Raw genomic sequence first — 19,579 nt, 5'->3', positions numbered from 1 at the left:
AATTGATTTATTGAGGAAACAAAAAAGGACATAGGTTTGTTCGCCAGTTAAGCTTGCTGTTTAACCAGAGCACTCTACATCTTAAAAGCGCAAATAGTAAAAATTGAAATACAAAGCAGATTTATCAAAGGATAGTCTTTTAAAATAACTAAATTAACTACCATGAATTGTAGATTTACAATGAGAATATAATTATTTCGGAAGTAAGCAAATATGACCATTATCACTATCCTACAATAAGGAGTGATTGTATTAAATTATACATTTCTGAACAGGTCACTAATGAAGTGTTTTGTTTTAGGTATTGGCAGGCCTGGTCAAAGATCCAGCAAATGTGCCATAACCTTCTCTGATGCTGCCTTCTACTTGGTTTAGCCATATATAGGCATTTAGGAGTTATATGATGTCATTTCCTTTAGCGTTCCTAAGTCTGTGTATAAATAGTTTTAACTTTTTTAGAGTAACTATGCCCCAGAGGAAGTCGGAAATCGCGAAACACGTTGGGCCAATACTTTTGATGAACTAATATTAACTGTGAGTGCCAAAGTGTTATCTTTACATAATGATTTTGCCTGTCAAGTCCTAAATAAATAAATATATGAATATATACACTACATACATATAGGTGAAGCATGCGAAAACAGGTGCAAATCACTCATGGCAGGCAATGCGCCATTAAAGGCACAACTGGCACAAGAATAAAGACCTCAGCTATTCTGCACAAGGGACTTATGTGCTATTTTTATTGCATGCTGATGGATTGTGCTCCTATTACAATGCATAGCAATACTTCCCAGAATTGGTGAGTCTTAAGGGCACCAAATGAATAAATGAATATAATTGTTGTACACTTTTTACTATTTCGGATTCTAGCAGACAGTGGTCAGCCGCTTATAGCACCCCTAATTTCACAGTAAGAGTTGAAAAGTGATTCTAACCATCCTACTAGAGTAGTCAGACGTTTGTATCTGATTGAACAAATGTATAAAAATTTAAAAAGAAATGTGCTGAATCAATGATTTGTATGAATCCAATTTGGTTTGTTTTGGAAGACTGGGATATGGCTGATTTGGAATCAAAGAGCCAAAGCTTTATTGGTATGCAACGTTACTGTATTGAAATACAGAAAGTGTTGCATTATTTTACAAGCAGAGCACATCATCAGCAGGCACAGGGCAGACACATCATTAGCACCTGGGGGCTCCATTGCAGCCTGTGCCCATTGGCATATGGGTATTTTTAGTGGGCAGGAGGGTGAGCCTCAGCTTCTCTGACATCTCCTTATGAATTCAGAGCAGCTGAACACAGGACAGCACTGTATGTATTCATGGGACACATAGGGGCATATTTATCAAAGAGTGAAGTTCCCCATAGTCCTCTAGAGTGAAATTCCGCCACTCTCCATTCATTTCTATGGGGTATTTGAAGGTGTATTTATCAAAGGATGAGCTTTCACTTTCACCCATTGATAAATACTCTTTTAAAAATCCTATAGAAATGAATGTAGAGTGGCTGAATTTCACTCTAGAGGACTGTGGAGACCTCTAACGTCACTCTTTGATAAATATACCCATAGTTCCCTGAGCTCTGAAACGTGAGTGCTGAAACTTATAGTAATTGATAGATGTGCAAGGCAGTAGGGATGCGCCGAATCCAGGATTCAGTTCGGGATTCGGCTCTTTCTCAGCAGGATTCGGATTCGGAATACTGATTTGCATATGCAAATTAGGGGCAGGGAGGGAAATCATGTGCTTTTTTGTCACAAAACAAGGAAGTAAATAATGTATTCCCCTTCCCACACCTAATTTGATATGCAAATTAGGGTTCGGTATTCGGCCGAATCTCTTGTGAAGGATTCGGGGGTTCGGCCGAATCCAAAATAGTGGATTCGGTGCATCCCTGCAAGGCAGGGAGCAAAATGAAATAAAGATGGTGTACAGCACTTGCTTTTGGAACTTTGTACCATGCCCTGCACACAGTAAATAACCCCTTATTGGTTTGGCTCACATTTAGGCCCAGTATTATAAAGATGCTCAACCAGTACAGCACATACAAACCCCTGTTAGACAGACCCCTGACACTTTTGGAAGCCCAGGGCCCCTTCATGTAGATTTTATATATATATTTGTCTCTCTTCCCTTTGTCCATGAATGTAGCAGCATTTAAAATTCCAGTTACTATGGCTTATTAAAGGAGACATATAGGAAAAATGAAAAAACCCTAATTTTTTAGGCAATTATACGTAATATATGGTGTTGCTTTTACATGGTGCATAGAGCTAATATATAGATGTTCTCTGGTTCCTTTCTGGGTTTCAAATGCGGGGTGGGCGTGTCCTAATGGTCCCTGCCAGAAGCACAATAGGAGGGGGACAGCCAATCACAGCCCTGCAGTCACACAAGCACAGACAGGATTCAGTTCCCTATCAGGTCCTGCTAGCTGCTGATTGGTTCCTGTCCTACAGTGCAGTGAGCTGAGAGCCACCAGCTTCCCTGCACAGCCTGGGAATTCAGGGAGCAGGAAGGGGAAGAGCAGGGAGGGACTATTACCAGTGACGGAACTAGGTGGGGACGGACCCCCTGGTGCGGGCCGTGCAGCCGGGCCCCGCCCCCACCACCGTCTGTGCGGCTGCAGCTGAATCCAGTAGGTGTATGACTGCCAGGGGGCCCTGCGGGGGTGTTGGCCCTGACCCAATTGCACCCCCTGCTCCCCCGGTAGTTATGCCACTCATTTAGATATAGAAGAATTGTGCTTTAAAAAGTAGTGTTTCACACTGATTGAATATTTCTGCAAAAACCATAATAGTCTATTACGGTTTTTGCAGAGATATTCAATCAGTGTGAAACACTACTTTTTAAAGCACAATTCTTCTATATCTAATGAGTATAAGGCACTGGTACATTCTTGTTTTTTTACACAATATGTCTCCTTTAATAACTCTTTTCCTGACAACCTGAAGACCAGTTTCCATAGACTGGGTGTATATGTGTGTGTATATGTGTAACGCAGAGGAACTGTACAAGAAACTCATCCCGTAACTCACAAGAACAACTTCCAAGCTCCTTCACAGGACCTGACCACGACCCCCTGTGGGCGGATTTTGAACATTCGCAAACCCCGCCCATTACACTACAGTCCCGGAAGCTTTGTGGAGTGGGGCGAATTCCCTTTAGTTTTTGGGACACACCTCTCGTTCACGATTGGTCGTTGCTATTTTGAGCAGCAGGTTTTAGTCCCGCCCTGCTAACCCCGCTGCGCGCCCGGGCTCCTGAGCGCTTCCAGTTGAGAGATGGCGGCCAGCGCAGGTAGATCTCGGCTACTGCTGCTGACTAGGAGTAGCGCCGGGGGGCTGACAGCGGGATTCCCCGGGCTGGGAGTCAGCAGGCACCGGCCTCACAGAACGGTGAGTGAAAACTGAGTTCGTGCTTTTAACCAGGAAGCAGTGTGCGAGTCAGGACAAGGAGTCCTGGGGCGGGGTGTGCAGGGAACTCCCGGTTGCTGCAGCCAGCGCGGCTACAGACTCAGCTGGGAGGGGGTGTTTCCCCGGCTCTCGTCTTTCTCTTGCTATCTTCACCCTGTTCAGTGTATAGAAGAGGACGGAATCCACCCCTGCTGCAGGGTCAGTGAGCTCTGCCAGTCTCTGTGCGCTGCCAGGCTTTGTATCTGCAGTGACTTGGGCACATCTGCAATTGCCAACTGTCCCGGGTTGACAGTCACTATGTGAAGCCTGAAATGTCTGTTCCAGGCAAATGTGCCCTTGTACGCGGCCCAGACTTAAACAATTCCCTGTCCCCCAATAGCAGAATGCAGCTGTCAGGGGCAGGGATAGTTCTAAAAGGAGTGATTGATCCACAGCAGAGAATCCTCAATATTCTTGTTCATTAGTGGGTTCTCTTCTCCATGAATCACTTTATAGTAATGTAGTAACACATGTAATGTGCAGCTACAGCAACAGATTCTCCCAGGGTGTTGTTTCTGCTATTGGCTCCAATGCAGTCAAGTTGGCAAAACCTATGTCCCTCCAACTTCCATTGGACTTGGGCTCTAATCTACCTTATTTCTTTCACTGCTTTTATCTTATTCAGTAATAGACACCCTAAGTTACATGGATGCCCATCTTGCATGTCTTCTAGCATGGGATTTGAGTGTTGTAGTTCAACAACACCTGGAGCACCAAAGGCTGACTGTTCCTAAATAGGTTATGTACCGCTCAGTAAATTGTTACCATGTGGGATACCAGCAGGCCAAACCACCAAGTTTCTTAGTTAAAACACATTGGAGAGATTGGTGCAGTGAGGTTTCCTCTTTTGCACCTCCCCACCCGGCTAGAGTATTTTTTTTTTTTCTAGGCTATGCTGAATGAGTGGGAGGATTTCCAGCATGACATCTATCCTTGGGAAAGGGGAATACTCTTTTCCATCCCCCCTTCCATTAAAGGCATTTATCCCTGCATTCTCATCCACTCTACACCCTGGGCTAGATAGCAACTGGTACCAAGGAAATGATCTTACGTCCTTATGGATCTGATGAACAATACATAAGAATACATCAAAGCAAGAAGCTCTTTCCTTTTCAAATTGTAACATTAGTATTGTCATCAATTCGAATAAATAGTTACAATGTATAGTTTAGGCATCAGTCAAAGAATACTGCACTCGTGGCAACAATAATCAGGAACCTACCTGCCTATATTAGAATTGACATGGCATCATTTATACAGAATGCCTGCGATTTTGTAGACGGGATCTTCTTGTTATGTGGAAAACATTATTTTTAAATATAAAAACAAGCCAAGCAGATTGGTTTGCATTCATCGTGGATTTATGCTAACTTAGTTCTACTCCCTTAAAAAAAAAAAAGAGTGAAAAAATGAAACATTATTTCGTTATATAGGACAGTGTGGCAAATGGCATATCCATACAGTATTTCTGAGCTTTCTGGATTGCAGGTTTCCAGATAACACATCCCATACCTGTAACTTCTTATAGAGTAATTTTTTGGTGTCATTTAAGATTTAATGCTGATTTGCATAATGTTGCATCATTGAATCTTTTTTTGGTTAGGTTTCCCATTCTTACAATATTGTTACAGTATATGTGTCTCTCTCTCTCTCTCTCTCTCTCTCTCTCTCTCTCTCTCTCTCTCGGGTGCTCAGTCAATTTCATGTATACAGGAGCAAGGTGGACCTGCGCTCCAGATACTGTGCAAGTTTATCTTTTATTGTGCATCACAGTGTATCCAAATTTCCGCCCCCGTTGGGGCCTTTATCAATGGGGGACGAAACGTTGGATGCACAATCCGGAGTGCGGGTCCATCTGTATTACAGTTTAGTACATGTGTGTGTGTATATGTGTGTGTGTGTATATATATATATATATATATATATATATATATATATATATATATATATATATATATATATATATATATATATATATATATATATATATATATATAGATTGGATGTGCATAAACATGATTAGTCATTCAGTTGAAAAGCTCCTAAAATCTGCTCATCTCCTCACAGTTCTAATGGCCATTTCTAATATGGACACACTTTGGCTTCTATGACTTCTTGCAAGCTTTGGTTAACCACCGAGCAAATTACTGACATACCTGTTTATTTCTGTAATGCTGAATCATCAAAACAGATGCAGCTCCATTCAGGGATTTATGTGTGTTATTAACTTCCTCCTCCTCCTCCTCCGTAGAACAGATCTGTCCTGGTATCTATAAAAGCACATCTATCCCAAGTGTGTGCTTACGTATTATTCAAAAAAAAAGTATAAGTATCTCACACAAACGTGTGTATGCACGTGCCAGTACAGTGTTTAGCATGTAACAGTGACAGGTGCAGTTGCAAATAATACGTCTGAAAAAGAGGGTGAACCCCAACACGAGTGATTAGAATTCAGAAGATACATGGAAATGTTTCTCTGTTCTGAAGATCATGTAATTTGATGTGCTACTCTTAAGTTTATATTTTTGGACAGAACGAAGTAGTATTGCCAACTCACTCGCCCCCATTTTCTCACCTCCCTCCTTCCCTTATGCTTGGTCTTCTCCTATGATCCTCTCTCCAGCACTTGATTACCCAAACTGCTTTGTGTTGATTGCTACAGATGGGTCCCCCAATTGTGCCTGATTCATATATCTCTGCTGCCTGTCCCTAGTTCTGGCCCTGTTGTTGCACTAGGCCCTTAAAATGTTAATATACTGCTTTCCTGTGGCTTGCATGAATAGTATACTACTGAACAGGTAGAAAACACAATTCATGCTGTGGAAAAAGTACAGTATTATACAGGTGCTGGATTTGTGTTCTTGCTATTTCTTCCTCTGGCACTTTGCAGTCTCTGCTCTGCCAGACTTGCTTTTCACTGCTATTTTTGGTAGGAAGCATCTCATTAATAAAATATGACAACGTTAATATGGAATATCTTTTTGGAAACTTGTATTATTGAATGAGCGGACTCTGTGTTCTGTTGATGGGGTTGCTGGCTTGGGGTTGGAGATGAGCATTGTGACAGTCCAATTTACAAGGTAAGATACAGGGACACAACACAGGGAGCGTCACCCTTCTGTGTACCCTTGCTCCTGAAATAGGTATTCTTTTATTACTAAGGATCTAAACCCCCCAAAATGTAACTGATGTATATTCTCAAAGTGCTCACTCTGAATTATTTTACTCTACTTTTCTATTTGTTGTGGTTTCTTGAGATATTGACAGCTTTTGACACAATACCAGGCTTTCAGCTCAACAGCTTTTTTTAAAGATCAGATTATCGAGTATCCTAAAGTTGGCCATACATGGCAGATCCACATGTTTGGAAAGGTCGCCAAATGAGTGGATTTTGGCTTGATATGCCCACATTGACAGGGATGCAGGCATTTGGAGCGAGGACCGCATCAACAAACGAATGCGGTTCTCAATAAAAAGTACTTTTTATACCTTGTCGATCAACATCTGGCCGATTTTCTGCCAGATATTGGTCAGGAAAGCCCATCGGAGGGCGCCACTGGCTAATAAGCTGCCGACATGGTCTTTGGGCAGCTTTTATCGGCCGGTGTATGGCCACCTTAATTGTATATGCACTTTTCATGCAGGTCCTGTATGCAGAAAACCCTAGGGTTTCTGACTAAAACAGCAAATATCACAAAAACACAAAAAAAGGACAACGCATTTAAACCACTCAAGAAGCACTCTAAGGAGCATATTTATTATGTTGTGTAAAAAACAGCGGAATAATACACCATACATCCCCAGGCTTCATCATATAAAAATTTTATGCGTGTTTAATTCGTTTGACTTCCGCTGGAAGCAATGTAAAATAACGGAGGCAAATCTGGCGTTTGTATTTAACACAGCTTTTTACACTTATTATTATAATAATAATAATAATAATAAAAATATGCCCCTTGGTTTACATCTATAATTGTAATTTCAACTGCCTAGAAAGTTTCCAACACCACCTCAGTGTTTATCTGTATTCTGGAGAAAGGAAAAAGGGTGAAGTTCCGCACACCAGATTATTGGTTAAAAGCTGAAATATTTATTGGTCCATATTAAGAACATGCTGCATGGTTAGCTTGGCACGTTTCGGGCATAAGCACCTATTAAATATAGAGTTATTTTCATGTACAGGGACATGCAACACTTCTCCTATTGTTCCCCATACTGTGGGCAGAACCCTCCCCACACTTTTGAACATGATATACCTGTACTGCTATTTTGATTTAGCTACTTCATGCACTTATCTTTTAAAGTACAAAACCAGCCCAAGGCCTGTCTGGTTTTGGTCTCCAATTAGTAGACTAAATAAAGGAATCAGCTTATAGATAAAAGTGTATTTGAAATGTTTCAAGCTGGTCTTAGCTTTTAAGGCTTTTAAAATACATTTCATACCTCAGTGCTGATAACCAATATTTTCCAGCAATAAAAATACCAGAAATAGCAATTTCCAGGTGTGTCACTTAGTGAAACAACAAGGTAAATGTAGAAAATAAATATGGCATCCTCCATACTACATAAGCAACACACACAATGCCCTTAAACATACCACAAATTGAAATCTCAACTCAATTTGTAGCAAAAACAGCTTGCAATCAAAGCCAGTGTAAAGAGAGAACCCAAAGCTGTAGGCAGTGGAAAAATTTATATATTTTAATAAGCCCAATATGTGTTCTATGTCGGTGTTTAGTCAGTCATTGGCAGTCATGTTTTGGCTCCTGTTGGTTCTAATGATTAGCATACACTGATAGAAATCATTTAGGGTTAGTCCACACGAAGAAATTCTGGGAGATTTAGTCGCCTGGCGACTAATCGCCTCTTCTTCTGGGCGACAATCTCCCCGAACTGCCTCCGCGTGTCTTCCCATCCGCTATAATGAAAAGTTGCATGCGCTAAAGCACATGCGGCGCTTCGTTTTCCGAAGTCGCCTGAAGTTTCCTTGTGAGGCAACTTCGGGCGACTAATGTAGCAAATTGCCACAGTTTACTGTTCCTGAATTCTGTACCTGAATTACTAAGTTTAAACATAAAACTTTTGGAAAAGTGAAACACAGAAAGCAACTGAAAAAAGTCTTTTATTTCTGGTGAAAACAGCTGAGTAAAAAGTGTTTGGAAGGTGAACAACCCCTTTAATATATTCTTTCTAAATATGCTGGCCTTACATAAATAAAGTATATTTCTTTTATACCTTATATATATTTCTATTTTTATTTCATTCACTTTCATTCTAAAAGTAACCCCTGCAGCCTTTTGTCCTGTCCCTGAGCACACATCATTTAAAGGAGAAATATTCCCCCCCCCCGCAGTTTAGATGGGCTTTTGCTTTTTTCAGTGTATGTAATATTGTGCCTGTCTGTTAGAGGCACTCTGTTGATATTTCACTTGACAAAACATTAGCCAAGGCCAGGGCCCGTATTAGAAATCTATTTGCTAGTAAATTTGTACAGTATTTGCTTATTGTTCTACCCCTGTCCCGCTTAGTAAAGCTCCGACATGCACCAATTCCCCCCTTCTTTGCCATTGTCCCACCCCCTCATGTGGAAAATATTTGTATTGTAAATGTTTGGTTAATATGTGTAACACGACAAGACCCTAAAACAAGTAATCACCAAAACTGCATATTGGTCAGGTGCTTGTGGGTTTTTGGCATGGTATTTGCCTTCAATAGTCATTGCTTTGCAAAGTAAAGGCAATGTTATATCACAGCATACATAAGTTGTTTACATTTGATTTCGAGGAAGCAGCCGTGCATCTTGGGAGGGTTTCCATGCATTCTGAAAGTTCTGAAAGATGTTGCTAAGATACAGAACCTGGCACAAGTGTAATGGAGGAGGGGGAGTTCTGTGCTTAGTTTATTCTTACATGTTAATATGATTATATTATTATTAACATGTATTTATATAGCACCAACATATTTCGTAGCACTGTGATTATATAATATACTATTATATTATTATGGTTCCTTAGTTTCAGTATTTTTGCTTTTTATCCACTGGTTACATTTCTGATTTCTGGGTTGTTCCCATGGGCATCCTGAGCTGCGAAATTCTTGAATAAATAGGTAATGTTATACAAATACAAGTATCAATGAAATATGATGCACTCTGCTTGCTTTTGTTTTACAGTTTCCATAATATAAGTGTTGTTCCACTCAGTGTAATGTTCAATGCTCCATAGAGCTGTCATCATTGGATCCAAAACTGGACTCTGATAAAATTGCTTTGTAGCAGAATCTTATCTTATACTGGGGACATTTGGGCAACATACTTAGAGACTGTGAGCTAACTGTTCATAAACATAAAATTTTTATATATGAGATAATGGTTTAGTCCTTATTAACTTTTTTGACAATAATGAGAGAACAGATGGTTGTATGATCACTTTTTGTCCTTGTGGTTATGCTCTGAATAAAAACCCCAAAAGTTCATATGATTGTGAGAGCTACTTGGGGATTATTAGAGAATGATGTGATGGTGGGACACTTTTCTTCATATAAAACACATTTGCAAAGGATTATCATCTTAAATGTGGTTATAAATATCTATATATTTTTCCAGTAGCCATTATTAAGGTCAGAAAATCGCTAAAAAGACAGCATTCAAACACTGTTGCATGTCCTGCCCTTTACATAGCCATTTGCAAGTCATTGATATGATTTGACTAAATTGTGACTAATGTTTGAATCCATATGGATTTACAGCCTCTAGAGAATCGTCAGCAATCCACTACAGGTAGCATTACTCATTCAGCCAGTGGGGTCAGTGACCCCATCCAGAAGAGAGAGAGCGGGGTCTGTCTATCCCAATAAAGCTACATAGCAAGATTTATAACTTGCTTTAAAATGACAATACAGAATGTTGTATATATTATTTATACTTGGAAAACTGGCATTTAGTAGCAAACTTAGTTAAGATGAGCATCCCTTTCAAGGGTAAGCGCACATTCTAAGATTCAGGGAGATTTAGTTGCTCGGCGACAAATCACATCTTCTGGCGACTAATCTCCCCAAAAAGTCTTCCCGCCGGCTAGAATCGAAATCGTGGCGGGATGGCACTCGGATCTATTCTTTTTCCAAAGTAGTCCTAAGTTGCCACACTAGGAAACTTTCGGGCAACTTCGGAATGCATATGACATTTCACCCTATACCCAGGTAAATATATTGCAGCCAGGGAAATGTTAACTGCCCAAATTCCAGATTTATACTAAGATACTGAGTTTATTTAAATCATTAAAATCACTCTGCCTTTTTTTTAACCAGTCTTACACCATCCCCCAATCCCAAGGACTCCAGTTTCCAGAGTTGTGGCAGATGTTCTGCCATTTAGGCCCGTAGTCCTTTGTTAACCACCTTCCACTGGGCTTGTGTTCTGTAGCTCAGGTTACTCTAGTCCAAGTTGATGAAAAAGTGTCTTGTTGAAAACTGTTTGAGGCTCAATACTATGTATTCACTTGTTCCCTGAATACAAGGTCAAAAACTGGTTTGCTGTGCAGTATAAGCTTAGTTGTAAAGTATTGAGGGTATTATTTGTGAATAAGACCATTGCTTTCTCTAGCAGCCTAGTGACATGTGCATGTTTACCCCTTACAGTGTAAACCATACAATCCATCAAGAAGAATTATATATTTTCAGATCATTGAAGTGCTAGTGCCAAGAAAACCAACACACTGTGAAACAAGCCCTTCATTTACCAACTGCATCCTAATAAATTAATTTACTATAGCATATAGGTGGAACCTGAAATGCCTATGCAACACTAATGTCTTACTAGTTTTGTTGAAGTAAACACCAAAATTTCTGGATTGCTTTCTTGGTACTATAATCATCTGAAGACTAAACAAAACCATATTAATATGAACATTTGCAAATTGCAATACTCATGCCTCTTGTATTTTAGTATAATATTACTATTTAAAATGGCTAATTCATATAATGGTAACAGAATAAGGATTCAGGTTTAATTTTTTTGTCCCTGAACAGATATTTTCAGGTGAAATGGTTTAAATGTATGTGTGACAGACTTTAGCATTGACAATGAAGATCTAGAAAGAATGACACAGAACAATATCTGTTGAGCATTTCTGATCTCTGTTTAGCCGTTGATGGTATCCCTAGTTACTGCAGTAAACTGTATAAACCATGGCAACATAATGTAGGTCAATTGTGCTTTTATTGGTTCTTTGCTAAAAAAATAAAACCTTACCAAATATAAATTTTCTGCTAAATGTGTGCTTACAAATGGTACCCTGTGCCACCTTTAAGCCTCTTTATTACTACCATGTACAGTGTCATTCACACTTCTGACATAGGATCCCCGAGCTCATTGTACAGAGAGAGTGAGTGGTTGGTCAAAAGTATTACTCTGATGATTGCATTATTACTACAGAAGAGTCGTGGGATATAATATAGGGCCCTTTGAATTTTATTAAGCACGGTAATGTGAGAAAGACCTTTGTTGACCTTTCATGGGAATTAACCTGCTATACTAGATAGTATCTGCCAAAAAACTCTACTTGTTGGTTACTGCTGCCTGAATTATTTTTCCACCTTTAAGATCCACAGAGTAAAATATAGTTTGTATGAACCCTCTTCCTCTAAATTTAACATGCCTTGTTCCCGATGAAATCACACCTGGCAGGATTGTGCCAGATCACAGGATGATCCACTTAATGGGGCTACCAGCAGAAACACAGTGCTTTTGCCTAAACTGAAAATTAGAAAAGAGGGTGCATACCCTTAAAAGTATATAATGCGAGGTGCTAATCCAAAGGGAGACTCCCCATGTGGGTCTCCAAATCTCACATACAGAAAATCTGGAAAGGATTGCACACTCAATTTAGAAAAATCAAATCATATATTTATTACATAAGAAAAAAAGAAGAAACAAAAATATACAAAAATTACATTGAGCCCAATGCGTTTCGACCTTATTGGTCTTCCTCAGGGGCACAAATAACAAAAAAACTACAAAACAACACAAAAAAACAACTGCCTTCTTTTCTTTGTTTTTTTTTGTTATTTGTGCCCCTGAGGAAGACCAATATGGTCGAAACGCATTGGGCTCACTTTTATTTTTGTAATTTTTGTACTTTTTTCCTATGTCATAAATATATGATTTAATTTTTCTAAATTGAGTGTGCAATCCTTTCCAGATTTTCTTTTGCCTAAACTGAGCATTTGAGCTTTGTGGCTCCATTTACTGTAACTACACCTCCTCTCTGGGTTGCTGTGTATAAGTTTAAAACAGCTGGAAGGATCTCCATTCAGGATCCTGGTGATAAATCACCCCTTGCATTGCTTTAATGCATTTCCATACTGTTATTCTGATTACATAAGAAGAATATTGAACCTTGTTAGCCTGTTCAGCTTCTTGAATGTTCAGCTGTTCTGTTCAGTTAGTACTCTTGTCTGAATTGTCACTCCATAAAATGATCTAATAATAAAGCAGGATAATAATCTGTGTTACAAAGTGTACCTGCCTCTGACACTGGACAATCCATGCAATTATTATGTCTTTACTCCATAAGAAGCATTTTTGACAGGAAGGGAATTCCATTCAGCGAAATCTTGGTTTTAATGAGTTTGTGTTGGCATTATAACCGCACCTTCCCTTTCTTTAATTTTTAAATAATATTCAGCTGGAGCTTGTCCTTTATCAAGCCCAAGGAAAATAATTATATAAGCTATATACATTTTAAATAAAATGTCATTCTACTTTTAAACTGCATTCCTCTTGCTTGTAGGCAGAACTGGCAAAGTACATTGAAATTGATGTCGAGTCATGCATTTTCCTTTTATCCTGCACTAATATACCCCTGTGGTATAGGCAGTTCCTGTACTGCTGTTACTTTTTGTGGGCATGTTTTGGCTAATGCATAATTTATGACAAGATAAACGTGTAGCAATAATTAAAATATTTGATAGTTAATTTTGACAATATTTGGACAAGTGAAGGACATGTCTGCAGGCCTGATTTGAACTAGTAAGATGACACTCCAACTTGTGCATATCAGTTTCAGAGCTCTACTACTGAGTGTGAGGGGGATGGATTATAATAACAATAGGGATTTAGGTTTATAAATTCATATCTTGTTACAGGATCAATAAACACGGTCTTTCTTTCAAATGCACCTGGCGCCATTTAAGTGCTGCTCAAGGTAAGTCATGTTCTAAATAACGTAACAGATGCAGCATAATAAAATCTGGGATCTTTAATTGCTATATATCTGTACAGACCTGCATAAACACTGAATACAATGAGATTTGTCCTGATGTTTGTATCTGGCATTACTTGGTAAAAAAGCTTAGGAAACCCCCTGTATAATTACCCTACTATATGCAATCCCATCTATTAGCAACTGGAGTATAAATCACTGTGATCACTTGGCACATTTGCTTATTTGAGTGCTGCATGCAGTGACTTTTGTTCTTTATATTTAACAGTCCTATTTCTTGAACATATCTCTTTTAGAGTTCTTGTGCCCATTTAATGCTAGTTTGGTTACAACTTTGTTTTAGTGTGAAGATCCATTAAAAGGATCAGAATAATACCTAACTATAATCCAAAGAGTGCCCTTCTAAAGTCTCATGCCCTCATTTAGAACACTCACTTAAAGTTCTAAAATGTCCCTGGAAGCAATCATGTTCCATTTCTTTATAATAGTCTTTTCTCCATTCGCATGTATCCAGTAGTGACTAGAAATCCATACTCTGCCTATCTCCCTGCTGACAGCTGCTTCGACCTAACTACATTTGTATGAAGTGGATTTACTGGCTACTTGAGCAAAGGGATGCAAATTTGCTACTAAAATTGGTTTATTAGTAATTTAATTTGCATTGAAGCACTCATAAGCCATTCTTGCAGTTGAAACATTGTAAATGGATATGTCTGTGGCTGTCTCGGAACTTTTAAAGTGGCAGTTACTCTGCAAACCATTTTTTCTTCAAGCATGTCTGTGAAACCTCCTTTTCTTCTGGCAACATTTTGTATAAGCATTTATTGACCCTGCCCCAAAAGAGTGGGGTTTTGGGGTGTTTCAGCTGCTTCCAGCTCATGGCGTGCCCCAACGTTTGGAAAACTTGGGCCTTGGAAAGGCATTGCCCTTCTTTATGTGATAACTATCTATTACACCTCATATCTAATGATTATAAATTGTGGAATGGTCTTGTTGAACTCTGCCAATCCATTTAAACTGATTCATTATTATTGTACTGAACTGATTCAATATTATAGCAATATGGTTGGTCAGCACCCATTCTGTGGGCTGACGGGCGTACCCGTGTAACTGGCAGTGCTCTGAAATCTGCTTTGGGCTTAACGGTACTGAAAGCTGTGCTCAGGAAAGAAGAAAAGCTTTAAAACTTTGGACATTTTTGACGTTGTATTATTTATTATATTAATTCATGTATGATATTTGCCTTTAATTTTCCTTAGGGTCAAAGTGTAAGTCTTGAAAGTATTGATCACTGGCTTGGACGTAATGAAACATTCAAATTTTTATATATTGTTCTTTACCAGATAATTATTTGTATTTTATTGATAGAAGTGTCTTATGAGCAGCTCTCTGAGCTGTGTTCCTTCTTATCTTATAATTTATCATTTCTTCTCATCAATTCTTTCTCTCCAAAAGCTTCGCAGGGAATGGCATCTGTTGGCCTTTCACATGCCCAAGGCCGGATTTACATAGTGGGCGCCCCTAGGCCCACTGCCGTTCGTCGCCCCTGTCCCCTCCCCTTTAGTGTGCAAATTTTCATCATCAATGGGGATTGGCGCATGGGAAAATTAAAAATGATTGTATCTCTAGAACATCCCCAGTGTTTTTGAACCAATGTGGGTGTGGTTGGGCATCATGCCGCCCCCCTAAAATCCTGCCGCCCTAGGCCCGGGCCTAGGTGGCCTTTCCACAAATCCGGGCCTGCACATGCCCATATCTGTTTGAAACCAGGAAGCACTTTAATGTGCTATGTTGGGGCTTTTGCCTTTCTGACCTGCAGTAAGCTAATAATACTGCAGCAAATGACCTTTCTGTACAAATGATTAGGAAATTGTCAAAAAAAAATATGTGATTGTTTGTTTGTTTTGGGATTTTTAAAGTATAAGTAAACCTTAAAATTAGGCTGGTCAGATTTTCTTCTGGTTAGGAAAAAATAGAAACCTTTCTCAACTCTTTCCTAACCAGAAGAACATCAGACCAGCCTATTTTTAAGGTTTACTTATCCTTTAAAACTTCCAAAACATATAATCACAGATTTTTTTTTATTATTATTTCTGGCCCTCTTTCTTTCGCCTGACAACTTCCTTGACTACTTGGTGGTCCGACTGATCGGAAAACGACCAGCAGGTGGAGCTGTTGTTACAAAATGCATTGATGTTAACAGAATATGTATCCCTTAATATCTTGGAATTTAAAAAATAAATAATGAATGAATGTACATTGCAAAAGTTCTTTGAATAGCACCCTTTAAAATTTTACATTCACTGTTTTTAAAGGTTAAATTAGCTTAAAGGATAAGTAAAGTAAAAATGGAAAAAAAAAATTGTTTTCTTTATGACGCAAGTGAATGTCCTTCAGGGCTAGCCTTGGGTCCATTCATTTTTTCATTTTTAGGCATGTAGAAGCCAAAATACATTTTGAGATTATTTCAAATATCAGATTCACTCTCATCTGTAAAATTGTTGCTAAATGTTGTCAGGATGTTATTGGATTATCTGACTTTCAGAATGTTGGGGTGAGACTTATGGTCTTGTGATACATCCCATTGTATTTGACTTGGCGGTAGATGTTGCTCTCTTCCCTGATATAATAAGCAAACATTCTTTACAAATGTACAGTACTTGCATTTACCAGTTTAAAACATATTTTGAAATTGCATAATTTGTTTCTGGTGACTGTTTGGGTACGGCCTCTGCTGAGGACTGAGAGTACAGAGCGATATTATCATTAAAAAATACTGCCTTTAAAACAGATCTGAATGACTGTTCTTTATCTTGCAATATCTCTTTATTAAACAGTTTGTCAAGTTTAACTGCCCATATAATGACCCTGCCTGTGCAAAACTGAAGCTTTGGATTTGCTTATTTTGACTTATAAAATAAACAAACACTAAATGTTTTACCATTGCATAAGTAGGCTTCTTATAGAAAAACATCAGTATATCAAAACTTTTGGGAATTGTCTTTGATATTCTTCATTTCAGTTTTACATCTAGATGCAATCCCATGACAGACCATGTCCCCTTCTGTTGGGTTATGGGAGCTAATAAAAACAATTATACCCAGTCAGACTTAAACATAATGACAAAGTAGGCAAGGCTGAAACCAAAGCTAAGCCAGTAACAGTTGCTGGATGCTGTGCATTGGGGGGCAATAACATAGGACAAATTCAGAGGAAAACGAAACCTAAAAATGAACAGTGGAACATAAAGTTGGCCACACATGTAGGGTTGCCACCTTTTCTGGAAAAAAATACCGGCCTTCATATTTATTTATCTTTTTTCCCTATTAATAACATTGGGATCAACCATCATTTTTACCGGCCAGGCCTGTAAAATACCGGCTTACCTATTGCCTTTCTATCTGATCAGTTTGGATTTTTGCCCCATTTGGCTATCACACTGGTAATGCATAGGACTGAATATTCAGCAAGTGGTTTCAATAATTGATTGGATTGGGCAGGTTTGATAATCCCGTCGGATAAAGGATCACATTGGTTCTTTGATGCGCCCTCGCTCTGATAGCCTGTATGCTCGTCATCGTGATCTGATCGTTGGGCCCTTGGATTGGATCAGCCCAATATTGCAGACAAAGTGAGCATATTGGAGAAGGCTCTGCTAAATGAGCAGATCTTCAAGATCAAGTAATCATGTAATGTTTGTAAAAGTAATATAATATACTAAACACAAATTTAATGACCAATCTATGCTACGTGTACTCTTCTTTGACATTTTTACAGCTGCTTCAGCAAATACTGTCAGTTGCTGACTGTGCCCCAATTTAGTAAAACAATTAAAGTGCCAATACCTTGAATGCAGCAAACGGGGTTATCCTTTACTGTCCTTTACTCTACACACAATCAAATGTTTCTGGACAGCATGTCCCTTCATTTTTCTTTCCAACCATGGAGAAGGATACAATTCTGTATTATACAAGTGAGTATTTGTCCTAGTCAGTGAGTAACTATTGTGTGTTACTTATATATATGTCTAAATATTGAGTTTATGTACACAACAGGTATGTGATCTGTACTACCGTTTTTGAAATTTCATTGAACTTATGGACTATTATAGGAACAATAAATGCTGTACAGTTTCACTATCACAGAATAAGGGGCATTTGATACCGAAACATTTGATTGTGTGTAAAGTGTCTGGTGCACCATGTAATACATTTGGGATCACCCAGTTTGCTACATTCAAGGTATTGGTTCTCTAATTGTTTTATGCAGAAAATTTAAAGTTTGGTGATACCTTTTATTGGCTAAATGAATAAGTAAAAATTGCAAGCTTTCAAAGCACCCTTCGTCAGGCAAAATACAAATGAAAGCTGGAAAGGCACATCATATATACTGTTAAATCACTGAAAAAGGGTTTATGGGCATTTGGGCAATAAATTAGAAAGTCACAGATAGACAGAGAGAACTTGTAGAGATAATAAAATTAATTAGGGTGGGTTGTAAATAGTCCAAGGGTCTGGATTCAGTCAGTTCACATAGTGTGACCTAGACCAAGACAGAATTGGGTAAATAAAGCTGGCCACAGAAGCAAAGATCCGATCGTACGAATCAACGTACGATCGGAATCTCCACCATAGTAAGTGGCACATGTGCAGTTGGAGCAATTTTCTGTTTTGCGACAACTGCGCATGCACCGAAAGTCACAAAAATTGCCAAATTGCTGATCTCATTCTGAAGATTACAGAATTTGCCCCAAGATGGCTGCTGTGAACTCCACTGGACAGAATTGGCACCGAAGGGTAAGTAAAGAGTTCTGCCCAGGGTAGCAGCTAGGAGGGAGGGGGTGTCTATGTAGGGTAGGGGTCTAGGGTTTTTTGCTACTTTAGGGTCTCCTTTAAATTGGTACACATTCAGACAGCCTCGTTTTAAATGATGCTGAAATGTTGAAAATCCCTTGCATCCTGTAAAAGGAAATTGCATTTGTTTACAGGATGCTAAAATAAAGCTTTTGAAATGGCAATGATAGTTTCCTGCTATGCAAAATACTGAAAACGAGATTCACACCTATTTTTTTCCTTTCATGGGCTGGGCACAACTATAATATAAAACACAGAGCCTTACATAATGTACACTACAGCACTATAACTTGTTTTACAGGTTTAATCGTCATTCCTGCAGTATATGCCTGATGGTATGACAGTTTAATGAGAAAATAAACCATATTTTCATGCCCCAGCAATTATATATAATTTTACAAGTTATAGGGCTTTGCAGGATGAGCCCACACAACAAGATTTGTTTGTCAGCCTTCCTCAACCCAGTTCTTAATTATTTAGTTTTTAATTATTTTGTTCGAAAAGATGAAATGGCATTGGAATTTCTTTTAACATTCCAATTCTTTTTTTTTTTTTTTGCTGTAACATCATGTTAAAGCAGAACTTGAAATTCTGCTGTTCATGGCCCCATTAAAGTGAGTGAGTAACAGGAAAAGCATGACGTAGAACCTGAATTTATTTTTTTTGGCAATACAGGTATGGGACCAGTTAACCAGAATGCTTGGGACTTGAGGTTTTCCATAATTTGGATCTCCATAACTTAAGTCTACTAAAAAAACATTAAACTAAACTAATATTTATTTAGTTTACACCTTCAATACACCTTCAATAAGGATTAATTATATCTTAGTTGGCATCCAGTACAAGGTATTGTTTTCTCATTAAAGAGAAAAGGAAATCAAATTTTCATTTGAATTGAAAAAATTTGAGAATTGAGAGACTGAGAAGCTTTCAGTGGCGGAACTACCGGGGGTGTGGAGGTTAAGACCGCACCAGGGCCGTCAACCCCTCGGGCCCGCTGGCTGTTCATGAATGTGTGAATTCCCTGCTAAAATTGTTTTGGGGGG

General features: G+C 38.8%; 1 protein-coding gene across 1 annotated transcript in view; it reads left to right on the top strand.

The window, feature by feature from the left end:
- The first annotated feature begins 3,235 nt into the window (after positions 1–3,235).
- The window catches only part of mcu.L (mitochondrial calcium uniporter L homeolog), a 71,975-nt gene continuing 55,631 nt past the window's right edge, over positions 3,236–19,579 (top strand). The window contains exon 1 of the mRNA XM_018225389.2: positions 3,236–3,403. Within this exon, the coding sequence (XP_018080878.1) occupies positions 3,290–3,403 (114 nt within the window). The 5' untranslated portion in view covers positions 3,236–3,289. The remainder of the gene's footprint in view (positions 3,404–19,579) is intronic.

Source organism: Xenopus laevis, chromosome 7L (assembly GCF_017654675.1).
Source record: "Xenopus laevis strain J_2021 chromosome 7L, Xenopus_laevis_v10.1, whole genome shotgun sequence".
Lineage (NCBI taxonomy): Eukaryota > Metazoa > Chordata > Amphibia > Anura > Pipidae > Xenopus > Xenopus laevis.
Note: the sequence above shows the minus strand (reverse complement) of the source record. Positions and strands in the feature narration are given on the sequence as shown.